Here is a 26,249-nt window from a genome sequence, read left to right on the forward strand (position 1 = left end):
TTTCTTTATTTTCATGACTATTTACATTGTAGATTCTCACTGAAGGCATCAAAACTATGAATGAACACATGTGGAGTTATGTACTTAACAAAAAAAGGTGAAATAACTGAAAACATGTTTTATATTCTAGTTTCTTCAAAATAGCCACCCTTTGCTCTGATTACTGCTTTGCACACTCTTGGCATTCTCTCCATGAGCTTCAAGAGGTAGTCACCTGAAATGGTTTCCACTTCACAGGTGTGCCTTATCAGGGTTAATTAGTGGAATTTCTTGCTTTATCAATGGGGTTGGGACCATCAGTTGTGTTGTGCAGAAGTCAGGTTAATACACAGCCGACAGCCCTATTGGACAACTGTTAAAATTCATATTATGGCAAGAACCAATCAGCTAACTAAAGAAAAACGAGTGGCCATCATTACTTTAAGAAATGAAGGTCAGTCAGTCCAGAAAATTGCAAAAACTTTAAATGTGTCCCCAAGTGGAGTCGCAAAAACCATCAAGCGCTACAACGAAACTGGCACACATGAGGACCGACCCAGGAAAGGAAGACCAAGAGTCACCTCTGCTTCTGAGGATAAGTTCATCCGAGTCACCAGCCTCAGAAATCGCAAGTTAACAGCAGCTCAGATCAGAGACCAGATGAATGCCACACAGAGTTCTAGCAGCAGACCCATCTCTAGAACAACTGTTAAGAGGAGATCATGCAAATCAGACCTTCATGGTCAAATGGGCCAAGAAACACAAGGAATGGACATTAGACCAGTGGAAATCTGTGCTTTGGTCTGATGAGTCCAAATTTGAGATCTTTGGTTCCAACCGCCGTGTCTTTGTGAGACGCAGAAAAGGTGAACGGATGGATTCCACATGCCTAGTTCCCACTGTGAAGCATGGAGGAGGAGGTGTGATGGTGTGGGGGTGTTTTGCTGGTGACACTGTTGGGGATTTATTCAAAATTGAAGGCACACTGAACCAGCATGGCTACCACAGCATCCTGCAGCGACATGCCATCCCATCCGGTTTGCGTTTAGTTGGACGATCATTTACTTTTCAACAGGACAATGACCTCAAACACACCTCCAGGCTGTGTAAGGGCTATTTGACCAAGAAGGAGAGTGATCTCCTGCTGCGGCAGATGACCTGGCCTCCACAGTCACCGGACCTGAACCCAATCGAGATGGTTTGGGGTGAGCTGGACCGCAGAGTGAAGGCAAAGGGGCCAACAAGTGCTAAACACCTCTGGGAACTCCTTCAAGACTGTTGGAAAACCATTTCAGGTGACTACCTCTTGAAGCTCATGGAGAGAATGCCAAGAGTGTGCAAAGCAGTAATCAGAGCAAAGGGTGGCTATTTTGAAGAAACTAGAATATAAAACATGTTTTCAGTTATTTCACCTTTTTTGTTAAGTACATAACTCCACATGTGTTCATTCATAGTTTTGATGCCTTCAGTGAGAATCTACAATGTAAATAGTCATGAAAATAAAGAAAACGCATTGAATGAGAAGGTGTGTCCAAACTTTTGGCCTGTACTGTATTTTCAGAGTCATGTGACTTTTGCGGAGAATATATTTCTGGATTATACTTTAAAAAAAAAAAACAGGTAGGCTAGATTAAACTTTTGTGGCACTTAGCGCTCTGTCACTGCTGTAAATGATTGATTTAAAACTTTTATGTTTTATCTAAATCAAGGTATTTTCAAAATCTCATTATTTGGCAGTGGACACATTGGAAAGTGTGAATTATGAGGTTTCTGTCAATATTTTGTATGCTTGTTTGATGAAAACTCCTGACTGTAATTTTAATTTTTTATTTCAATTCATGTCAATTATTTTTTCTTCCTTTTTTGTTTCTTTTGACCGGGAGAGTTTTTTTTCTTGTTTAATGGAAATACTAAAGAATAATGAAAATAATAATAATATATAATAATAAATGATTTTGAGTGTTGCTGTGGTGACATGGTTTGGCATAGAAAGTAACTTTTGGGTTAATATGTTTTGCATTTACCTTTTGTAACAAGGACCAAGACTCCTCATCATAAAACAAAACAACAAAAAATAAATAAATAAATAAAAATCTTAAATATGCCAGCAATATTGCATATTTAGACAATGTCACATCTTTTTTTTTTCGTATAATGTGTTAACCCCTGTTAGTGTTTAACTTCATGGTTATGTTTACTGTGTGTTGTTATGCATCTGAAATTGAACAGCACATAACAGAAAGAGAAATAAAAAGTTAGTTCTGTCTCTCTGTGTGTTCGCCTGAGAGCAGAAGTGGAGGACTGATGTTATGATAATCATAAAAGGCTTTATCATTGCTTTGGCCATGATATGCAAAAATGCAGTCATGACCCGTACAAGAATTTCTGCTTTCTCTTAGTGGAAATAGCAAAGCTGCTAGCAGACAATTAGTCATCAGTCATTGACTGTTTTAATGAAATAAGGAAATACATCATTAAGTGTACGCAAGGAATATATTCGATCATGTAGCATGTGCTTTGCAATAAGAACTTGTGAGAACATGAGAGTCCTTCACTCCAACATTAGCACCATTTTGCCATGGTTTCTATAGATGTGAAGCAGAGTGCAACAGTCTTTGCAGTGCGTTTTCCCTTGTTTGGTGGGTGTGTCAAAGGTGTACCCAATCAGCAGTGGTTGATCTTTACTTATTGAACGTAACATTTTTGTTTCAATTTCTCTGACAATGTAACCCTATGTTTCCTATTTCAGAAAACCTCTTTGAACTGAATTCAACTTAAACCCATCATATTAAAAGGCAGTGCAGCTGCGTAACACAGCATCGTGTTAAACTCATTGTTTGTCCATGCATCTGGCTAAACTTTTGTTTGAATAGAGTTTGAATCTAATATGTGATGGAACTAGGGAAGCAATACCAACAGGGAGGGACCTGAGACGCCAGGTGTTGCATTCGAGCCCTCTGGAGGTGTCATGGGCCACACCAGTGAAGGATGCATGGCTACAACTCTAACCCACAATCGCAAATATGTGCAACCTCGATTAAAGTTAGGTATGTTTTTCTCCTGTTACTTTCTTCTCCCCTCTCTTCTCTCACCAAAATGAGGGATTAGGGGGAGGTTAAGCGACGGCCCGGGAGAATTCTCTATCTTCCCTACACCTTCGCTCTTTCCTGCTTTTATCCATCTAACCCTTTGTCTCCCACTCGGACTCCCAGACGGCACAATTACTCCCACACAGTCTCAAGTATGTGCATCAGGGATTGTAACACCCAGTCCTAAACTGGACTGAATCTAATATGTGAGCAGCAAGTGGGGCAAGAAGAAAGTTCATAATGGGTTTTTGAAAAGTCATGGAAAAGTTTTGTCCATGAAAATGTGTGGGAACCCATATTACTTTTTTTTTTTTTTACTTTTTATTTTTCCTCGGTATATATTCATCCCTGGTTTGAATAGTTCTGTGCGTGTATAATGGTAATGTATTTATTAAATATGGAAAAAAGAATTAAAACTTTTCTCTGAATATTAACTTCCGGGTTACAGCACCGGAAGCACTTCTAGCAGAAAGGCGGATCCCTCTCGGTTACTTTGCCTTTCAGAACTTCTTTAGAGCCTGTTTTTACCTGCCACTCCTCAGTGGTTCACCCCAAATCCAACAAAATTTGCTTTACTAAGCGTCAAACCGCTGTTTTATCCAGCCGTGTGTTAAGACCGCGCTCACCGCGACGACAGGAAGAGCGTGGCGTTAGCTAGCTAACTTTTAACGCACTAGCATTTAACTTGACAACTGCCCTGCAGCACATTAGGGAAGGAGAGCCACCGGAGCAAACACAGGAAGATGGAAGATATCGATAAGCAATTGCTGTGGGCATTGAAGACCGGGGATATGGAGGAGGTGGAAACCAAACTAGTAACGGTAAGACAACTGGGATTTGACTGGTTTTCCATTGAGTTGTATTCTGACAAGTGGCTTCTCAGCTAAGGTAACTGACGCCAGTTAGCAGGCCGGCTAGCTAGCTAGCTAACGGTAACTGAAGTTGGGAAATGTTAAGTTAGGTAATGTAACATTGGTAAGCTATCGGAACTTGTTGGATTCGCAACGTGATTTATGGAGCTTTAAATAGCTTGAATCAGTTTCGAAACACTCCGAGGCTGGTGTAACGCGCTTTAGTGTAACGCAAGACAGCCTGAACGCCAAGTTAGCATAATTAGCATACGTTGCTAACGTTACTCCTACCTGGATAATCAAAGGGTCCGTGTTTGCTAACTATCTCGGGCATTAAAATTGTACTTTATGGGGTTGGCGTTTGACTGTGAAGCATGTTTCGTCGGCTCGCAAACGCTATTGCTGCCACTCTCCGCATTGAGCAACCTGTTGGTGAGCTAACCAACAACATCGCCCGCTGGTACGTGGTAGCAGACATTGTGGATGGAGAACTACCGTCATGCCCATTGTATTGTCACCAGCAGCAACAACTGCAGTTGGCAACACATGCATTGTTGGACAGTGTTTCTGGTGGAGTAGATTTCTGTTAACGTGTTACGAGATATGCATAGCTAGCTGGTTGGGTGCTAACAAGCTATCAGCACACAGGCCCGTGCTCCAGCAGTGTGTAGCCAGCGTTGGTGGGCTGGGGTCTCAGCTGTAGCTGGGGGTATACCAGATGTAATATAGCCGAGGAGGACTGCAGGAGGGTCGGCTTCAGCAAACCGATGGCACCCTCCACACCAGCAAGCTTTATGTGTTTGAATTGCAAGCTTGTGTTGTTGCCTTTGCTGGAGGAGGCCATTTTTGCTTTTACAGTCATACATGAAGTTATTGTGAACGTTGACTCCATTGTTGCTTGGTAGTTAAATGAAACAGCTGTACATACTCCACTATGTCTGGAGATTTAATGAATTGAGCCACCAAGGCAGCACATGATCTGTCCACATTAACTACACTTGAATGTTGTTTGGACCCATTTGGAAACTGTACGTTCTCGTATAGGTTAACAAAGACAGGAAGACTCTGTCCAAACAAAATCTGCCTCAGGTTGTAAATCAATCGAGAACTTGTTTGTTGCCCCAAATCTGTCTCTGCAGTTTGAAACATTTCATTCACTGAAGGCTGCAGTCAGGTTGACTTTATGTTTTTTACCATGGACCGCTGAACAGATGTGTGGTGCAATGGGGGGCTTGCAGTTTGTTGGCTGATGGCAGTCTGTGCACGTACTGAGTGTTTGGGATTGTGAAAGGCGACAGCTCTTTGTCGGAACTGTATGAATAAGTTTTTATGTCTTGTAACGGCAGGTACCGCATGTATCTAAGACAAATTTCTTATCTTATCTTATCCTGATATTGGCCAGTTTATATAAATAGTCTAAAATTTTAAAACTACTCTTGCAGCATAACCAGTTTCCACTCTTCTACCTCCTGTATTTTCACCACTATAAAGTCAAGGAGAGATTTTGATTTGAAATATATTGCGATATGCTGAGTATTACAGTAAAATATATTGTGACATAATGCAATTTATTAAATTTTTTCAACTGTAAATTACGTCCACAAAGGAAAACTAAGTCACCATCTGCTTTATCTAATAAGATGCATTTGTCAGTGTGAAAAAGCAGTTGATTTTATTTTCTTAGTAAGCTACCTAACGTTTAATTTGTCTTTATTTTAATTTTTTAATTCTTTATTTTTACACTTTATTGCCACAGCACAGTAATGGCACACTGGCATCACAAAGAATGTTTTATATACTTTACCAATGAGACCCAAACAAAATCAAAATTTTCGTCACAATACAATATTTAATAGATTCGACAACAATATGATATTTGCTGATATCACAAAGTCTGCCATAATACACTATTATTGCCATTCAGTTCTGGTGCCTGTAATTGATATGAGACAATTATCATCCTTATTGTCTTTCCTTAGCTGTTTACCATTATTTGCCTGGCGCCAGGCTGCTAACACTGTAAATATTTGGAAAAGAGGTGTGCTTGGATGGAAATGGTGACACACACGTGCCATGGGAATTTCATAGTACGGGCAAATTTTAAAGATGGCAATGTGTATTGATGTATACAAGAGCTGCAGCTTGTCAGCCGCTAAATTGATCGTTGAGCAACTTTTTAAGAAAAAGGTTAGATTAGACATTAGACGTCATCTTGGGCTTTGGGAAACACATTTTTCATCATTTTCTGACTTTTTATAGACCAAAAAACTATTGATTAATCAAGAAATGATCAATATATTAATCAACAATGAAACTGATCCTAAGTGCAGCCCTGATGTAAACAGGAAAGACTTGCATATTAAACCAACTGTAGCTTGATGCACATGGACTCCTGGAAAGTTTTTGTCCTACCTGGCGTACAAACCACCAAACTAATCATCTAAAGTCATGATTAAAGGTGCTGCTGAATTTCGAGTAGAATCAGGCTGTTGTATTTGAGACTCTTCCATTAACAAGGATACATTTTCCATCCACAAGTAGGGTTTTCTCATTTCTGATTGCCCCATTGTAACTCATAGCCATTTCATTATCTACACAAGGCTGGGTATAAACAACTAAAGTGCTTTATCCCTTTTCAATAGTGGAAATGAAACTATTTCAATTTTATCAGCCACTGGAGCTGCAGCCATTGATGGTAACACTATTAAACACTATCAGAAGAGGTCGAAGTTCGACATCCATCATGGCTAATGGATCCAGTGGGATTGGGTGTGTAAAATGAAGAATTGTCTTGAGTGTGTTGTACTTGACCTTCAGTGGAGTTTGTGATAAAGGTGAGTGAGTGAGCGGTTATCGCAGGCAGGTAGTGCTGCAGTGGATTATGATATTATTGCTGAATTAGTCAGTGGTTACAGATCTGAACAGGCTTGTGAGCAGCTGGTCATCAAATTCATTGGACCATGGAAACTAGATCCAGTAAATAATCTTTGTGATTGAACTTGGAATTTGTAACATATTTAAACCTAATTGTACAAGCAGGGGTTCTGCTTATTTTTAGTAATAGAGTTTGGTATGTTTTGTTTATTATAGTGGGCCTATCTCATACCAGACACTTTGCCTTGTCACAGTAGTAAAAGCGTAGGTGTAATGAGTAACATTGGTGATGGCCAAGTTCCATTAAGGTGTCCAGTAGCAATGTATTTGAGCCAGCATTTACAATACCAGCACTTTAGCATACATGCAACTGGAATGCGACCAAATTAATGATTATAGCTACACCTGTATTTTTCCTGCCATTACAAGTCCAAGGCTTATTGATAGTTCTGCTGCAGGTGAATGAATTAAGTTGTCAATTATGTCAACAACAGATCAGACATTTGAAGCATTTACAGGGTGTCTGCAGGTCCTCAAAAAGTCTTAAAATGTTTTAAATTTAATTTTGTAAATACTAGGCCTTAAAAGTCATTAATTAGTCTTAGGGTGCTTTCACACCTGCCCTATTTGGTTCGATTCAATCAAACTCAATTTCGTTTGCCCCCTCAGTGTGGTTCGTTTGGGCAGGGATGAACACAGCAATCACACTAAGGTGTGCTCCAAAACAATTGGACCAAGACCTTCTTGAAGAGGTGATCCTGGTCCGGTTACAAACGAACTCACTGTCCCCGTCATTTGACGGTTCGTGGCCTCTTTGTTTGCGAGGACAAGGAGGGCGCACAATTCCTTGTCTCCCCAGTTGCTCATCTTTACAGTGTCTGCTTGTGTTTCCCTCTTGCTACTAGCTGCTCGTTAATTCCTGCTATCAGCTGTTTCCTGTTTATCCACCGCCAGTGGCTCGCACGTGCAGCGTCATCAACAGCTCCTCCCACAAGTCTTCAACAGCCCCTCCGGTGGCGGAAGGTCGCCTTATTCTGTTTAAACCAAAAAGGTTCCGCCAGTATGACTACCCTACAAGGCGGAAAATCGGGCACCTTGGATCAACTCGCCAATCCGGCTTTGTGTGTCTAAACACTCGCATCTTGCCGGCAAAACAGCCCAAAATTCGTAGAAAATCTGGCAGTGTAAAAGGGGCTAATGAAAAGGTCTTAATAGCTTTCAATGGCAGTGTATTATACCTGTAGACACCCTGATTTAACTGTAATATAGCAGTTGGGACCAGGAAATAACTTCATTTAAGTTATAAGTCATATCATGATATCCAGAATTACAGATGATATCTAATCTCATGTCAGTATAATGTTAACACAGTATCTGCCAGTTGTGATATTTTCCTATTGCCCCATCTGATTGGCATTTTTATTAGATGTGCTCTTAGTTGCCCCCAGGGAAACCAGATAACCACGATTGCTCTGTCATCCCCAGATCACTTGTGTTCATATGAGGGTAGTGTGTAACGTGATATACCTCCATGTTTCAGGGCCTGTCAGCATGTTCTTCTGTTATACTCAGTATCTGAGGCTCATTTTCTGAGCTAATTCATGCTTTTTGCCCCACTTGCCTTCATCTTTATTTAGACAGTAAGTTAGTAGTTATATTCAGTTTTGAGAAAAGACAGACCTGACAGCCACAGCTGTGACTGATAGCTCCTCCATTAGGTACTGTGACTGGAGGGCCACCTGCTACACACTAAGCTGTGTGTGTGGTTAATGTGGTAACTGAATGAGGAAGGGTAATGAGTGTGTCTTTAGGCTGCAAGACTGACAGTCTGAGGTCTAACTGCACCACAGCAGGGAAGTGAATGGCAGCGGATGGCGCATGTAATTGTTTGTGTTTGAATTTCAGCGTGAGCTTGTACCAACAGTGAGAGTGTCTGTTTCAAGTAGAAGGGGTCCACAGATCCCCCTTTCATGCATAGTGTTGCCTGTAAGCGCACTGAGTTTATTTGTTTCAGCCCTGTTAATGTGTTGTCTCTTTCTTTTTCCAGGCTGAAGATGTAAACCGGGTCTTGGTCGGAGGGAGGAGGCCTCTGCACCATGCTGCAGACTTTGGTCAGACAGCTGTGGCCAAGTACCTTATTTCTAAGGGAGCAGATATTAATGTAAGCTCTCATCATGTTATTATGCCTGTGCTTATGAAAGCTGTGGCCGGACACATTATATATTTGGGTTGCCTGTCCATCCATCCTAACTTGTGAACGTGATATCTCAAGAAGGCCTTGAGTGAATTTCCTCAAATTTGGCACAACGTCCACTTGGACTCAAGAATGAACTGATTAGAATTCGGTGGTCAAAAGTTACCCTGACCTCACAAAACATTTTTGGCTACAACTCAAGATTTCATCCATTAATTATGACACATGACAGAAACACTTCTCTGGCCATTATTCGGTGTCATAACTCAGGAACAGAAGGGGAGACATTTGGTCAGATACTGAATCGATGACACTAATCTTGGGTGCCCACCTCTAAACTGAGCTGAATGTATAGATCACCAGTGTCAAACTCTTTTTCTTTCGTGGGCCACATACAACCCAGTTTAATCTCAAGTGGGCTGGACCAGTAAAACCATTGCTTAACAACCTGTGGATAATAACACCTCAAACTATTTCACCTTTCCTTTAGTGTAAAGATGGAAAGGTACATTCTGATTATGAATGCAGTTTTAATAATTTGTCACAGTCATGCTGTCATCACCAAACCAAAGAGGAACGTATTGAGGAAGTAGATTATCTGCTGCCTCGCAAATCATTTACTAATATAAAGTTTGGGCAGTGCCTTAGCGATAGTGTTCAGCCAGCATTGTTTTAAGGATCTTTTGTACTCAAGCAGCTGATTGACAGTATTTTGCATAATGTTTAGCGTCTTTAAACTTGAATACAAGTATTACTTGTTTTTTATTTGTATTGTGGTCGGGGTGGAAATGCCCCAAAGCAGCATTTTACATAAAGTAGGTTTCTAGCGGTTTAACGTCAAACGTCCAGTGGGCCGCATTGGACCCTCATGCGGGCCGATTCTGGCCCACGGGCTGTATGTTTGACACCCCTGGTATAGATCGTCTGTGCACTAGGTTGAAGATGAGTGTGCAGCTTCTTTGCAGCAGCGTCTGAAGCATTGTCAACTGTCGTATGACACTGGTTCACGAAGCCATATAGCTGCCAGGCAGTACTTGTAGTTTTTGCATTAATTTGCCTACTGTCCAGGGTTTCAGTGACCACAAGAAAATAACAGGGCCGTCTCATTCAAACTGATAATGCTCAAGCCAAATCAAGCAGTTTAACAATAGGCCTAAAGTAGCCTGGCTCTTAAGACCAGTTTATCTATGCTATTTCAGCCATTGTCCATTCCCTCATTCAACAGTTGTGTCGGCTTGCCAGACCTCACATTTAGCCTGATAGCCCCCCTGGGCCTCAACAGTCTCTTCTGGTGTTGTCGTAGATTGATCCGTATCCACTGAAAGGGCACTTACCCATCCAACATCATTGACATCTGGAATTTGGAAAGAGCTATTTGGAATTTCCAGCTTTTTCTAAAGGTCTCACATGTCAGTTCAGTAACCAGTGGAATTGTATGTGCCAAGCAGCATGAGTCTTTAAACTCTAATAAACTTCAAGCCATGGCCGAGAGCAAAGCTTGGTGATGAGTGTAAAACCAACTGAAAATACTGAGATGGTTGTCTCTTATTTATAGATCAGTAGTGGTCTGCAGAGTTTGTAGGGTGCTTCTTGATACTAAAGGTACCCACATAAGCCACAGTGATAGGCGGACTGGTTCTTTTCACAGTATGTGTTCCTTCGAATTAATACATTAAGGCCCTGTCTACATGCATTCAGATTTTTTTTGTGTTGCTTACAGTGTAATCACCACTAGCCCTGCTGAAACTGCTAACAGTGCCAACAGAGCTAACAGTGATAACATGGTGAACAATGCAAAGGACTTTTACTGCTCAAAACGTACTTCCTAAAAGTAGGAAAGGACATGGCGTCAGTGACAACATTGGAATTTTGCATTGGAGCCAGAGAGTATGGTGTCAGATTTATTGGAGTCAGTGGGTTGGGCACAACAACTTTGACTGACAAAATCCCTCCAGATTAAGAACCACACACTACATGATGTTGATTGATGTGTTTTATTATTTTAAATGTGTGTGCTCATTTTACTTGTTATGGGTCTTTAAACAGATCACAGATCTGTCTCAAGCCTCTGTTTGGTTCAAGATAGCTCGTGTTATATCATGTTACATAAAAAAAACTGGGCCGGTCGGACCTGTTATCACTGACGAGACTGCAGTTATAACCAGACCAGTTCTTAATGACGCTGGCTATACTAGACGGTATGCTATGATGACTTGCAATGTGCCTCAGTTATTAGTCATCTAACACAAGCCTATAAAATTAGCTAGCACACATATTAGTCACGACAACGAATATGCTTAAGAGGCTGTAACATTTGCTATCTCTTACAAACACTGCAGCTCCCCGTTTGTTTTACACCTTCACAAGGATTATTGCTTTCTAACATTTACAGTTCAAATTAATGTAAGGTGACTCGACAGATATGGCTGTCTAACGTGAACTAAACAATTTGCAGATGTCAACTTAGTTCATTGGTGAACAAAGTGATGTACCAGTTAGTGATGAAGGTCCAGAGTTATTATGATTTCGGGAATAGCGCCACAACAATAGTAGTAAACATTATCTTACGTTGGCTCTCCTTAAATATCAACAGTTTAACGTCTGTGTGTTCAATACAGGTGGCACCAGACTCTGGCTCCAGTGCAAAATTCAAACACTGTTACTGATGTCATGTCTTTTCCTTCTGTTATACTTTCCTTGTCAGGATGGTGTTGCTAGCTGTAATCGCCGAATGAGTGGCGCCCCTACCTAGCTAGCTCCTACTAATCCAGGGTGGTGCACAGTGCAGTAAAGTGAAAAGAACCAAAATTAACCTATTGACCGAAGCACTCTCCGCGGTTAACTGCTTAACAGTTTGCCATTGTCATCCCATGTTGTTGTGGTACTGTATGTTATGTCATGTGATGGATTCGTGAGCACTGACATTAAAAGGAGTCCTTCAGAAAGAGTAGCTCATTCATTTTCACCTGTCACTATTTGTGTGCATCTTAGCCTTTGCCTGAGATTGGACACAACAGCTCAACATCACAGTGTCGACTGCTCTGATCTTCAAAGACACAAGGATTTAAAGTAGTTCCAACATTAAGTCTTTGGCGTGCTTCACAAGCCCAAAAATGTTTGCTCATTTCTCTATTTCTCTAGATAACCAGCTCAGCTTCTGCAACATTGGAGATAAATATAGTGTTGAAGTGCAGGGTGATTTCCTTTAATTTCTGGGTATGATAAAAGAGAAGTAAAAGCACTCTCACAGGAGTTATTTTTCTTATTTATGTTTTGGAAAAAGAGGGCCCTGGTGTAGGAGGGTTGGGGTCGTGCCTATAATCTGCTCATACATGAATCTTTGCAAAAAGAAGTCTCCCACTCATGCCCTTCCCACCTGCTCTGTCCACAGGCTCCGGACAAACATGGGCTCACTCCACTGATGACAGCCTGTTTGGAGGGTCACATCTCCTGTGTCAAGCTCCTGCTAGAAAAGGTTGGTACTTTTGATTTGAGCATTCATTTATGCGAATTATTCAAATCATGCGTGTGCACACAGAAGTCCTTCACCCCTCAGTGCATGTCCATGTGTCAGAGGCTCCATGAGTGCTGATGAGGTAACTCACCGGACAAAAGGCCCTTTAACAGAGTCCTGTGGAGGCTGTGCTGGAATGTTCATGGAGCATGGCACTGTACCGCTGCTGTTCACTTGTTTTGTGTGCGCGTTTTAAAGTGGTCTCATTCATAGGTGCACAGGCTCTTTGCTGCATCTAAATTTCTGTCCTATCCTTCAGCCTCTCTCGTTTGTCTTGCTCTGGAACTCTCTCAAATACTACCTCAGTCATGTGCGCACACAGTCACAGCTGTGTGGAGAGAGACAATACTGAGTCAGGCACAGCTGGCGCAGGCTGTAAAAATGCAACGGAATAACAAGTGTACCATAATGAATGTCCAATCCAGCCGTCATCTCACAGAAGAAAACTGATTTGTACGGCTCTACCAACGTCAGAAGTAAACAAAAAAAAAACCTCATTTGCAGGTGTTCCTTTTGGAAAATCAATGCCTCTTCTTGTTCATCTTACCTGAATGTGTGACTCAGAAATGCATGCACTCAGTCATAAATGACAGATATTCTACTCATCTAGTTCGGTGGAGTTGTGTTTCACCACTGCCCAAACAAGCCAAGGAATTGATGCTCCTGTGAACAATGGGGGCCACAATAGTGACTTGTCTTTCAAAACCTCCTTCAGTTCTTTGTCTCTGTGACTCCTCTGCCATTTAAAGGGCAGTGTGTGTGTTTCACAGTCAAAATGCTTTTTGTCCCCTTCTAAACACTCTCTCCCACATGACCTGATGTAGGTTTCTGCACCACCTTGTTGCTTACTATAAACCCCAGACTGCTGTGGAAGTCACGTTGGTTCTGAAATTGAGCGGTAGACCAGCAACTTCCGTGTGCTGTGAGGTTAAATTGCTATTTCTGTCAATGGAGTCTGGTGGCTTTGAAGCAGTTGATAAAACAGCTTCAGTTCCCCGTCAGAAAGGGCTGTCTGATCGTGAGGATGCTGTAAAATACTCTTAATATAGTTTACACTTAAACTGATCTTGATTCTTTATTAGGTGGTCCTTTTCTCAGATGGCTAAAATACATTTAGCTGCTGCCCCGTCCACAGACACCAGACTTCTTTTAATAGAAACACTAATTTAGTTAGTTTGAATTGTAGTAGTATCAGCAGTAGCTCAGTCCATAGGGACTTGGGTTGGGAACGGGAGGGTCGCCTGTCCCTGTCTGGACAAAAAAACATATGGAGCGTGGACTGGTGGCTGGAGAGGTGCCAGTTCACCTCCTGGGCACTGCCGAGATGCCCTTGAGCAAGGCACTGAACCCCCCAACCGCTCGGGGCGCCTCACCAAGGGCAGCCCCCTCACTCTGACATCTCTCCACTTTGTGCATGTATAGGTCCTGTTTGTGCATGTGTGTGTCTTTCAGACCTGTGTGTAATTGCCAAGCAAGAGTGAATACATTGAATTTCACCTCAGGGGGATTAATAAAGTAAATAAACTTAAACTTGTAGTGTGATTTTCAGAACCAACTATGGAGCTATAAATGAGTTGTACAAATACAGTATTTCATCGAATCTCGATAGTCCCTTTTACACTGCCTATTCGAGGCAGGAATTTCATGCTGTTACACCAGCTCACTGTTCTGAATAAAAGGTATTATCATGGAATGAGAGGACAGAGTTTTGTCACCTTTTAATCTAGCAGCTGAGGTGGTAACAGTACCAAAACAAAGTCCGTCTAAAAGGGTCAGCTTGCTGGACACGAGAATGGGCGGCATGAGTGTGACACTTTGTCAACGCGTCATGCTTGCGACCCATCACAGAACATTTAAAAAGTGGCTCATAACAGTTAGTGGCTCACTCAAAGAAGAAGAACAGTGGCTGAAAATGTCTGCAAATGGACGGGCAGAGGATGAGATCAATCACCATATAACAGGGATGGTAAATGATCGTTGTTGCCATGTTAATGCTGTTGTTGTTGTTTATAAAATGCTGTCTACGTATCTGTTATATGTCACTAGAGACTGACACTATTGCGTTACGCATGTCAGGCCTATTTTGCGTACGTAATGCAGACAAAACCACACACTGGGGCGGAATAACGCAGTTGCAGTTGTTCACTCACTTTCCATGCTTACACTGTCAGCGAACGGTGTGTGAGGGTTGAAGGAGGGAGGGTGTCACCACTGTAACCTACATCACTGACTGAAGTGACATTTGCATAAAACAGGTTGTGTGTAACTGACAACTTCCTGATTTGATATCAGTGTTCTTTTAACTTAGAGAGGAAGACAAGCTTACTGGTCAAAAGAATGCAATGATGCAAAGAACTTGAGCTTAGCAATGGGCATGGAAGAGCTTGTCAAATAATAAAAATAAAGTGCGATGCTTAACACCTAAATTAATGGCCCCACTGTGAGATTGGAGCCGCCAACTCAAAAGACTGTATGATGTCATGTGGATGGCACACATGCATTTACAGTCAAAGTGTGCTGTAAACAGATACGTGTATATGGGATGGATGTTCCGGGGCTGAGGGTGAGTGAGCAGCTGTCTGTTCCCAGCCAGGCTAAATGAGGCAGAGTAAATGAAAGCTCCTCTACAAAGTTGTTTCACGGTGGCATCATCTTGGCTCAACAAAAGTAATGAGACGAGGGGAGGGGCATTCATAAGTGAAGTCACTCTACCGATTAGGGAAGTCATTTTTCGCACTCTATACAGTCACACATGCACCATTCAGGCAGTCAGTTCTCACTTTCAACTGCACTTTGAAGCAGACGTTTAAAAAGAGGAAACAGTAATGCATGTATGGCAAACATTGGTGATCTCTTAGAGAGACTCTTGATGTGGTACTCCACTGCTTACTTATTTCCTGTCAGCATCAGCTGTATTAATCCCCCATTTTCGTCAACACAGCCGCATGCCCCGGCCAGCAGAGGCTTGCAAGCAATCGGCCAGCAGCTGGCCAGCAGCTGGCTACTGCTGTCAGCTGGCCGTCAGTGCTGTTGGCTGAAAGATAAACTGCAAGAAGCAGCCAGTGCCAACAGGAAGCATATAACAGTTCAGTGAGTTCTTCTGTAGCAGTTGCTAGCGTAACGCTGGTAAACATGGGTGGGTACATTGTTCTGACTTGAAGTTCTGCTCTGTTGCTGCAGGGAATGAAGCAGAGGACACACTGCAATTTGAAGCTTTATCTAACATAAGCTACATGAACGTGAACTTGAAGCTGCAGCCACAAGTCTTTTGCTCCAGTTTTAGCAGAAGGCGACATTTTCTGTCCGTCTCTGAAATTTTCGCTGATATTGATTCGTGTTTTATTGCATTTGTCAGACTTTTTTTGTTTGTTTGTTTGTTTGTTTTAAGACTTCCTTTTTTGATTTACTTTGCAGTGTAGACAGTTGGCGCTGGTGCTGGAATAGCAACTTTCTCTGCAGAATTCTCCGCCATTGAATCAGGGTTTTATTGAAGAACATGCACACTCATCTGCATTTGTAAACAGCCAAAAGGAATGCCCTCTCTCTTACATGACTTGTGTTTGGCCAAAGTCTCCTGCCACGGCCTTGAAACCAGAGCCAAGAGAAGGTGCAGAAGTGGAGTGTTCTCTTAGACCACTTGAATTACAATATGCTCAAAGTTTAGTATGGGAAGCTTGCCCGATGACACCAAAATAAAACAGCCTATGACAGCTTTAACTGAGTCAGTATGATGCTGTTCTTGATTGGTCAATGTCTCCTGTCACAGGTCTAGAAAAAACCTGGAACCAGAACCAGGAGGAGGTGCAGGAGTTTAGTGTTCTTTCGGAGCACTTGAATTGCAATATGCTTCAAGTTTATAATGGGATTTTTGCCGATTGAAGCCAAAATTAAACTGCCTACCCCATCTTAAACTATCAGTATTACTGCAACAACAAGATGTCCAAATGATTTCTTGGTTGTTTTGTTTTGGTGATGTCTAAACCTTTTCCTGGAGGCCTACTAAGAATGAGGAAGTGCAGGCTGTAGCTCAGATGTGGCTGCCAGAGGGTGTATTTTGTGTCTGCAGGAGTGTTTAATATCACATTGTCACCATCACATCATAATTACAGTTTTTGTATTAAAACCAGCATACGGTCTCTTTTTTAAAATGAAATGAAGTATAAGTCGTCATCGTTGGCTGCAGTCATTTCCCTTTATTTCCCCTGCTAGCAGTCACACATCCACAGCCACAGTACATCCTCCTGAACGCCAGAAGCCCTTCTCCTTCTGAAATAGGCAGTCATGCAATTACCACCTCTGCATTATAAATTAAAGCCCCTTGGGTGGAACTTAAAAAAAGACTTTGTCTACGGTATCATTTGAGACACGGCAGGCAGCCATAGCTCATCTGAACAGGGATTATTTTGGAAGGTGAAGATACAAGCGAACCCATGGGTTTGCCCCTCTCCTGGCTGCGTACTCATCTCCACTAAGCACCAACAAGGATTAACACCCAGATGCAGCCAAAAGGTCATCAGCCACCACAGGGGCCAGATCTCAATGCATCTACACCATGGCAGCACTGAAAACTCGCCATGTGTCTTAACATAAGATGAATAGATTGGCGCACAGCCACCCTATTGACCATGCTGCCGCGTGTCCACTCTGTCTGGCAGCACCTGTAGTATCGCAGCCAGCACATTGCAGTGGATAAAGGGAACCCGCTGAGAGTACTGAATTGTGACTGTTGGACTGTCAGACAGTCTTGTGTTTGCTGACAAAATGGCTCAGTTCCCTGGTGCATCATGGGAGTTGACCCCTGCCCTCTGCTGTGCTGTTGTTGGCAGTGAATTATGAAAGACCATTTTAACCCCAATAGGTGACCCAGCCTTAAGATCCTGGCTGAGAATGCTGACGACAGCCTGCAGAGGCCTGCTGGTTAATTTAAAGTCAACAATGAAAGGGCACACACAGGCATATGAATACACACACATCCTTTTATTCTATGAGGAACTGTGTGCATGACTATTGACTCAGAAGAAATGCAGCATTATTTTGTAAAGTCAGTTCCTATTGTTGCCTTGCCTTTTTACAGTTGACCCCATAAGGTGCTCCATTATTATTGCAGGTGTCCTCAATACAAAGGCGATATTGGCCATTTATTTTTCTCACAGTAGCCCACAAGTAATGGTTTTGAAGAAAAACGGGCTAGTAGACGTTATCCTCGGATCAACATGCCAACGTGATTGACTTGACTTTATGTTTTCTTAGGAGGTGGTACACACTACCAGGCCTGTAAGACACAAAAGTTAAAAGAATACAACATTAAATATACTTCTGGCAAATACATCAGTCAACTTTACATGTGTATCCCTGAGAATATGAATGAATTTGCACTCACTAAGGTTGGTTACTGTTCACATTTGAACCCCTCCTTTGACCCCCTGGAGTGCTCAAATAAACGGGCCTTTTTCCCGAACGCTCCTCTGGTCTCCTGCTCGTGAGGGATTCATTACAATATCGTAACATGGTTTAGATTTCTAAATAAACATTCACCTCGTCGCTAGATAAACTTACTCCTGAAAAACCCGTGCACAAGGCTTTTTGTCCCTACGAGGCCACCATCATTTACCCGACGGGAGGGGTGAGTGAGTGAGCCCTGCAATCTAGAATTTGACCACTGATGTCACTGTTTTCAACCCATTTTACACACTGGCCCTTTAAATTAAACCAGTCATGAAAAAATGGTTAGTTGCAGCCGTAGGGCCTTATTATAGAAAAAAGTATCAAAGTTTAAAAGCCAGAAGCGGCTCGTGCCAAAAAATATTCAACAGTTTCTACAATCAGGCTTCCACCTCACCATCTGCATCGCCAATTTCCCATCTCCCAAATGTTTGTAAGCAAGTTTCTCCCATCAAGTCTATTTTTATAGAAAACAACGTTTCCGTAGGAAGTGGCGTATGCCTCTTTCAGGCCTCATTTTGTGCGTATGCAATCTTTATAAATGAGACCCCTGGACCAATACTAGACATAAGAATACTAGATGTGAGAATTGGTTTTGTCAAGTGTGTAGTGCTACCGAGGACACTGGTTCCCAACCTTGGGGTCCCGACCCCCCTTGGATCACCAAAGCTTCTTCCTATTACAAAAGCAATTCCTGAAATCATGGCCGTGACCTATCCAATGTGAGACCTCCTATCTTATCTTAAGAAATCCTAACTATAACTGCAAATTTGATTCTTCAACCAGCACTCATCCTGACACGCCTCTATCTGTGTTTAGAATCCTGTACCTGTAGGCTGGAGGTCACCCTTCACAAAACAAAAAGACAAAGTGCATTTGTGATCTGCACCACCAATGGCACAACCGCATGTCGCTTTGTATGCCTCTCTAGGGCAACATCAATTCAAAATCAGTTGTGTATATTCTCGTTCATACATGGTCAGAGAAATTTAAAGTGTCATCATATGGTTTAAGTAGCCTTTAAATCACACACATTCCAATACCTGTGGTGCAGCTCCGTAACCAATACCAAAATATTTATTTCAACCAGAGCCTAGCTGGCACTGTTTGCTCTAAGAGAGATATTGATCCTTCATATTTTTTTCTGCGGGTGTTATAAAATTTGCCCTCTTACAGACCGGTAGTGTTTGACTGCTGCCAGCAGGTCAATAGTCTGATGTAAGCACTGCATTTCAAGTAAGTTCTGCACGATGCTTTGGCCCAATATTTGAAGACTTGTGCATGGGAGACCTTTCACTTCCATTCACTTGTGGCATAATGAAAACTTAATGGACGCTTTGGCAGGTCAGTGGCATTACATTACTGACCCGGAGCTGCTTTGTATGGCTCTATAATCCAGGATGATGATGATGCATCTCAGTTTGACTGGAGACACCCTGGGAGTCTATTCTTATTCATTAGACTGTGTCTCACTTGGCCACCAGCTTCTCTGACTGGATAATGTTTGGACAGTGAGGTGTTCATGAGGGGTCATTATTCAAGTTGGGGAAAGCTCATTAATGTAAGTGGTGTCAGAAGTATGCCACTGAGCCTGGGTGTCCATTGGGGATGGCACTGTATATCCGGCATCAGGGAGGAGTAATGGGCCACAGATATTATCGTACTCTACCGTAAATACTCACAGTGAATATCAGACTGTGGCACAGCCTCTAGATTACTGTTTAGAGCAACATGAGTGTGTGGTGATCAGACGGGAATGCTTATTTTACTCCAAATACGATGGTGTGCACAAGGTGTACACTTTGTTTTTCGTGTTCTTTGTAGTATTGACAGTTGAAGGACTAGGGCAAAGTAGTAACGCAGTTTCCTTCCATCTAAATGAGGCCTGTAGAGTCAGTTACTAGGTATGCTCTTCACCAGCTACTAATGACCTCCCCGGAGCGGGAGAAATAAGGGAGGAGGAAAGAAAGCTCCCTCATATCTTGCCGTCCTCCCCTTTCAGCCTCTGAACTCAGATATAGAGCAGCATAAGGATTCTAGTTTCCATCAGGAATATCAGCTGTCCTGTCTCTGACAAGATAAATTACACGGAAGGAACCCTCTGAGTATTTGCAGGTAAAATAAGAGGATAGTCATTTACACCACTGTGCTACATTACAACATGTTTTGAGATCTGTTTTGAATCCTGTTAGCATAAAACTCTTATTTAAGACTTATGAATTGTGTTAATTAGTGAGCTTAAGTGAGATTTTATTACCTTTGAATAAAGCCAGGCTAAATGTTTCCCCAATTTCAGTCTTTTTGCAGAGAAGGCCTGTCATGATAATTACGTTATTGACATACTGTATGACATATGGATATGATCTCAATTATTTTGCAGACCTTGACATTGCCCAATTTTGTTAACGTGCTAGTTTGTTTTCTGCATGATGCCAGAAAAACAACAGGGTTTTCCCAGCCATTGTAAGACTCGGGGTGCTTTCACACCTGCCCTGTTTGGTTCACTTCAGTCGGGTAGCAATCACACTCAGGTGCGCACTAAAACAACCAGAACGAGACCCTCTGGAAGAGGTGGTCTCGGTCCGGTTACAAACGAATTCTGGTGCAGTTCGTTTGTGGTGAGAACGTGTTCTGGCCTGGATGTGAACCAACTGCAGTCACATGACACATTGTTTGGGTTAAACATGAGCATGTCACAGTCCTGGAGGATTATTAATGTGCACCTCCTCCTGTACTGCCTTAATATGCACATTCAGCACATCCAATGCATCAAAACATTGTTTTCTAGTTGGAGCCGCGCCTCGTTTTCAAACTCTATGGTTTGACTAAAATGAACAATGACAGCAATATAGTCCACGATGAGCAGCGCTAAAATCAACCTGCTTAGTTGTCCCTCCATTGTGACATTAGAAAGTGGCACATTTATCTTGCGAGTGCACTCTTCTTCAACGTTTAGTTTACTTCCTGGATTTTTCCCACATGGAAAATCTGACCAATCAAGAGCAGCTTTCTCACACAAGGCATTTGATCTGGTCCGCTTGTAAATGCTGCCATGAGAACACGAACCAACTCTAGGCAATTATGCAGCTTTGAACAAAATGAGTCCCTGATTAAGACCAAAGCAAGACAACTCTAGGTCTGAAAGCACCCTGCCTACTTCCACAAATCTGAAGAAAAATAAACAACACAACAAAGACGACACAGTGTAGCTTACTGGTAGATTGCAGCCGCACTTTTGGAGTGTAATATGCTCAGTCCTTATAATCGTTACCTTGCCAACCCCTGCCAATGCGTCACAAAGTATATCGTTTATAGTTTTATTCCTCCAACGACTTCACCCCCCACTCCGTAAATCTACCAGCAAACCGCTCGGCTCCCAGGCCGTCCGCCCCTGGGAGCTGACTGCAGCAAACTGGCTGCAGTATGGAGGTAACTGCAGCGTTTCCAGAGCTTCATTAAGCTTGTCTACTAGTCTCAAGAGGCATCACCTGGTTTTGTTTTCGTTGGCCAAATCTTGTACTAAGTCGACGAACTGAGTGATTCTGGGCTTTTCCTATTAAGGAACTTTAATTTTATATAGATATTCTTGTATATATTAACAGGTGCTTATTACTTTTTTAAAAATATGTTTAATTTTTTTCTCACTTTTTCTTATCTAAGTCCAATGTCTGAATATTCTCAAGAATTAGAAGTGCGTCGCTCTTTGAAAGGTTGTACTTGCATTATTATGCCATTATATCAGTGGCAAAAAATGGTCTCAAAATGACAATAATATTGTTTATTGCAGTTATTTCAGGGGCAATATGTCGACCAACAAACGTAGTTATCTTGACAGGTCTAGTGCTAAGCTAAGACTTTGCGTCGTTGGCTGGCAGAAGTTTTATATTTAGCGTTGAGACAAGAGTGGCATAAATCCTCACATCTAACTATCGGAAAGAAAGCCAATAAAAGTTTGTCCCAAAATGTCAAACTTCTCCTGTTAAGTATCCAGTGTGTATATATTACCCTGTAAACTTTGGTCTTTTTTGTATAAACCCTAAGTTTTCTTTAAAACTATGGAGGGACTTTGGGTCACCAGTTGCCGAAGTTTTGATGTTACATAACAGGGCTCTAACATGGCCTGGAGTGTTGACAGGTGCACACTTTGCAGAAATGTTAAGCATGTTGTGAATTGATGAAACCGTCTCCCACTTTGTCTTTCGTCTCCGTACCAATTAGAGATGCAGATCTGACAGGTTACCCGCTCAGCCCTGGTAAATCTCTCCTGCTTGGGATGCGCTCTGTTGCTCCTGTGGCATGGAATTTGCACCCAGACAACCATCCCCACACTGCCGGGCACTTGAACTGGGTCGCATTGTTTTTGATGCCCTGCTTCTCCACGCAACAATAGACTCTCTCTGTCTCGGCTCTGTAAGCTCTTTGCTAAGAGGCTAAAGTTGGCAGGCCAAACATTGGGACGTCTCTCCACTACATGCCCCTCTACTCCTCTGCTGCCCATTAAATCTTTTGTCAGTACATGTGCGTTTAGCACGTCTCTTGTCTCATTCTCTCTCTGTTTTACATTTGTTTTTCGTTCATAGTCGTCTGAATGATTGTGTCCATTCACATCTCTTTTACATTCACTCTGTTATTCCTCTGAGCTGTAATGTATTTGTGCCCCTGTGGCTTTATTTGCATGTGCTGTCTGGATAAAGACAAACTGACAGGCAGGTGCTAAGTGACTGAGTTGCAGGAAAATAAATAAGTTTCACCATTGATGTGACCTGTGGCTACAGGCAAGGCATTTCTAGGAAGTATTAAAGGCATGGGGTGACAAAGCCACATGCGCAAGAGAGTGTCCACTTAAGTTCTGGGCTGGTACCGACCGATAGATGTTAGAATTAATAATTTGACCGACAGCAATGGGTTTTTTTTTCTTCAATTACATAAAAAAGTGTCCCCATCAAATATCTGTATTTATTGAAGTTTCTCGACAAAAAGTAAACTTTTCAATATTACATTTGAACACATCACGATAACATTGTCACTGCTCTGGTGGTAGTACTTTCTGCTGTCCTGCAAACAATTGGAGTTTGCAGTGTTGACTATGAGTATTTATTCACACAGCAAGTATGGTGGTTGGAAAAAGTGTTGCCAGTCAGGATTAGCTGTTGACATTTCATACGGTTATTGACGTTTAAAGCAGTTGAATGTAGTCCCAAATTCACGGCAAGTCTTTCCAGAGTAAGATTATAAAGGAGAAGGAGTGTGAACCATGTAACACTTTCTTCTGCATGTGTAATACCAGGCTCTATTTGGTTGCAAATAGGCACAGGGCACTTTATCTGACAGGCTATAGATTGGGGTCTCTGCTCCTCACCTTCACCCCTGACTCAGTGAAGTGGAGCTGGCATCATACTGTGAGAGAGACTTGATGCCACCTATTAAGCATATTTAATATTCATGTCCCTTCTCCTCCACAGGGAGCTGACAAAGACGTAAAAGGACCGGACGGCCGCAGTGCCTTTGAAGCTACCGAATCCGAAGCCATAAAGTCTCTGCTCAAGTGAGACACCACAGTGTGGGAGGTGGCTGGACAGGTGGGTGAACGGGCAGACAGATGGATGCAGTGGTCCCCTGACAGAAGATGGACTTGCCCCTTTTACCCCAATCAACCTCTGTCTTAACACTGCGTTTGTCTGTTTGTTGGAGGGTCGTTTTGTCTGTCTGGTGATTTTCCTTTACTTTATTTTTTTCTCTCTTTCCCCCAAGTTTTTTGGGATAGGATTTTCTCTTGGCCTCTGTTTGTAGCCATTTAACAGAAGGACTTGTCAATTATGACTCCCTTAGGGACCAAACGCTGGGGGAGCGCTCTCGCACCTGGACCCTAGAACACAGCTCAGACTAGAAATCACACTCTATAACGTAAACGCAAAGCTTAGCACTTATACTTATTTCTCATTTGCAGTTCTCTCTTGGAAATCAAACAGTAATAGATCAATAGTGTGTTAACATTTTTTTACAACTTCAGTGTAAGTATTGTACGGCCAGGGCCTAATCTCATGTAATGAACAGTAATTGCACTGTACCATACTAGATAGACGGATAAGAGTGGTTGTAAAGTCTCATTATGTGTGGACTCTTCCTCTACTTTGATTTCTTTTTTAAATAGACCAAACTGTCCCTCCAATCCAATCTTTAAATTTTGAAAATGCTGGTTGAGAGAGGTCCAGGGGTCAAATTTTCCTTTTCTACTCGGCATATCACTTACATATCAAACTGAGTTTTTTGGCAAATTTTACGTAGCTAATGCTTTAAAGATACTCTGTGTTCTTTGACCAATCACCATGCTGGTTAACTAGAAAGACTTGAATGTTGCAATTTAAAAAAAAAAAAAAAATCTGTTACTGAATCACTTTTTGAAGCAATGTTAACGGCTCCTAATAGAATAAGGAATTTTAGAAATGTGTTCATTTTGTCATCCCTGGAGTGAGATTTCAGAGCGAGAATTCCTTTTTTGTTGCAGCTCCTCTGTGTGTTTTTGTAATTGATGGGCTCTGGGGGGCTCTGAGTGATGGGTAAATGGGGGTTAGAGTTGAGACTGGATGGTGGGGGGCTGTTAGCATTCCCCTCGCCTCGGATTTGGTTAGAAGCCCTGCCTGTTTTGCAGCATGTCAAAATTGCCTCTGCTTTTACGCTATGAAATGGTCGCTGATCCTCTCTTGGTTGCTTTCAAATGAATTACTACGATGTAATGGACAAAAAAAATACGCTCTTGCTGACTTTGTTGTGACAAAAAGTCTGTAAAAACAGAAATAAAAATATCTATAAAAAAATTCTGTCATCTGAACTTTCTTTGAAAACGGACTGAAAAAGGTGTGAAAGCCCCCAGAATGCTGCCTGGAGGTCAAACAAGAACTACAATAGTTTTCAAAATAATAATGCATCCTGTTGTAAAATACTCTGCAGTTATTCAACAGAAAAAGATAGCCTGAATTTAAAAAGGGAAAGTACTAATTTCGAAAGGGGTCCGTTGAGGTGGTTCGGGCATCTGATCAGGATCCTCCTGGGTGCCTCCCGTTAGAGGTGTTCTAGGTACGTCCCACTGAGGACAAAAGAGGCCCCGGGGCAGACCCAGAATACGCTGGAGGGATTATATATCTCATCTGGCCTGGGGACACCTTGGGGTCCCCCAGGAGGAGCTGGAGAGTGTTGCTGGGGAGAGGGACGTCTGGAGTGCTTTGCTTGGCCTGCTGCCCCACGACCTGGCCTGGATAAGCACATGAAAATGAAAGAATGGATGGATGATGAATGGATGGTTCAGCACGCTCCCATTTTGACAAACCAGGCAGGAGTACCACCACCAAAGCTAAGCTGTGTACTGCTGTGGACAGAGGCAGCAGCAAAACGTATTTTAGCCACTTAAAAAGGCCTATTCAAAAAAAGAAAAACCAGCTCAAGTGGATGCTATTTTGACAATATTTACAGTGCTTTACCATGCCACGAGACAGCCCTTTCTGTTGCAACTACATTTTCTCAAATGTTAACTCTTTATATTCTTACACAACGTTTTTTGGCCTGTGCAGTCTCCCTCTGCTGTATGCACTGGTTCATAAAGGTATTGTCTTGTCCCCACAGTGAACAGCATTTTGTCAACTCCGTTTGCCGATACTTTGGTACCAAGTCGATACCAACATTCTGAAAACGTGGCAGTACTTGTTTTTCAGACTATGCAATACTTTCAGACCTCACTGGGCAAGCATTCCACAAGTGTTCTAGTCACCTGTTAAATGTCAACGGAAGAACGCCAACCAGCACGGAAGAACATCCAAGATGGTGACAAGCGCAACTGCTGCTCACATCTCAAATGTTGAGGTGCTGAAAAACAACAACCTTTAGCTCTGAGTCGTGCCCAACAACACCCGTAGCTGTTCTAAAATCAGTTTTAACCACTGCTTCAAGTGGCTCATTGCTTTTATAACATGGTGACTACATATATCTGACAATGTTTCATCAATATCAAAAGCAAAAAAAAAAATGCAATAATTTATTAACGACAGCTTTACAGAATCCATGGCAGCATGGAGCCAAAGAATTTCACCCCCATACGCTCTATTGTACCTAACGTTAGGAGAAAGAAAAAGTTTTTGTCATGTTGCAACTACATTATAACTACCACTGGCAACTATTATGCTCACTTTCCCCGAACTGTTGACACTCACCAATGATATCGTTACTTTTATAGTGTAGCCCTGAGTAACCAAGCTACACTGTAACAGATATGATATTGCTAGCAGTTGACGACGTAGCTAGTGAATAGTTAGCCT

General features: G+C 42.2%; 1 protein-coding gene across 1 annotated transcript; it reads left to right on the plus strand.

The window, feature by feature from the left end:
- The first annotated feature begins 3,521 nt into the window (after positions 1 to 3,521).
- Positions 3,522 to 24,408, plus strand: mtpn (myotrophin). Its single transcript, XM_049566925.1, has 4 exons — positions 3,522 to 3,889; positions 8,841 to 8,954; positions 12,379 to 12,462; positions 23,406 to 24,408. Exons 1-4 carry the CDS (start codon positions 3,812 to 3,814, stop codon positions 23,490 to 23,492), a joined length of 363 nt encoding a protein of 120 aa, XP_049422882.1. The 5' UTR covers positions 3,522 to 3,811; the 3' UTR covers positions 23,493 to 24,408.
- Positions 24,409 to 26,249: the final 1,841 nt, after the last annotated feature.

The sequence above is a fragment of the Epinephelus fuscoguttatus genome, linkage group LG22, assembly GCF_011397635.1.
Source record: "Epinephelus fuscoguttatus linkage group LG22, E.fuscoguttatus.final_Chr_v1".
NCBI lineage: Eukaryota > Metazoa > Chordata > Actinopteri > Perciformes > Serranidae > Epinephelus > Epinephelus fuscoguttatus.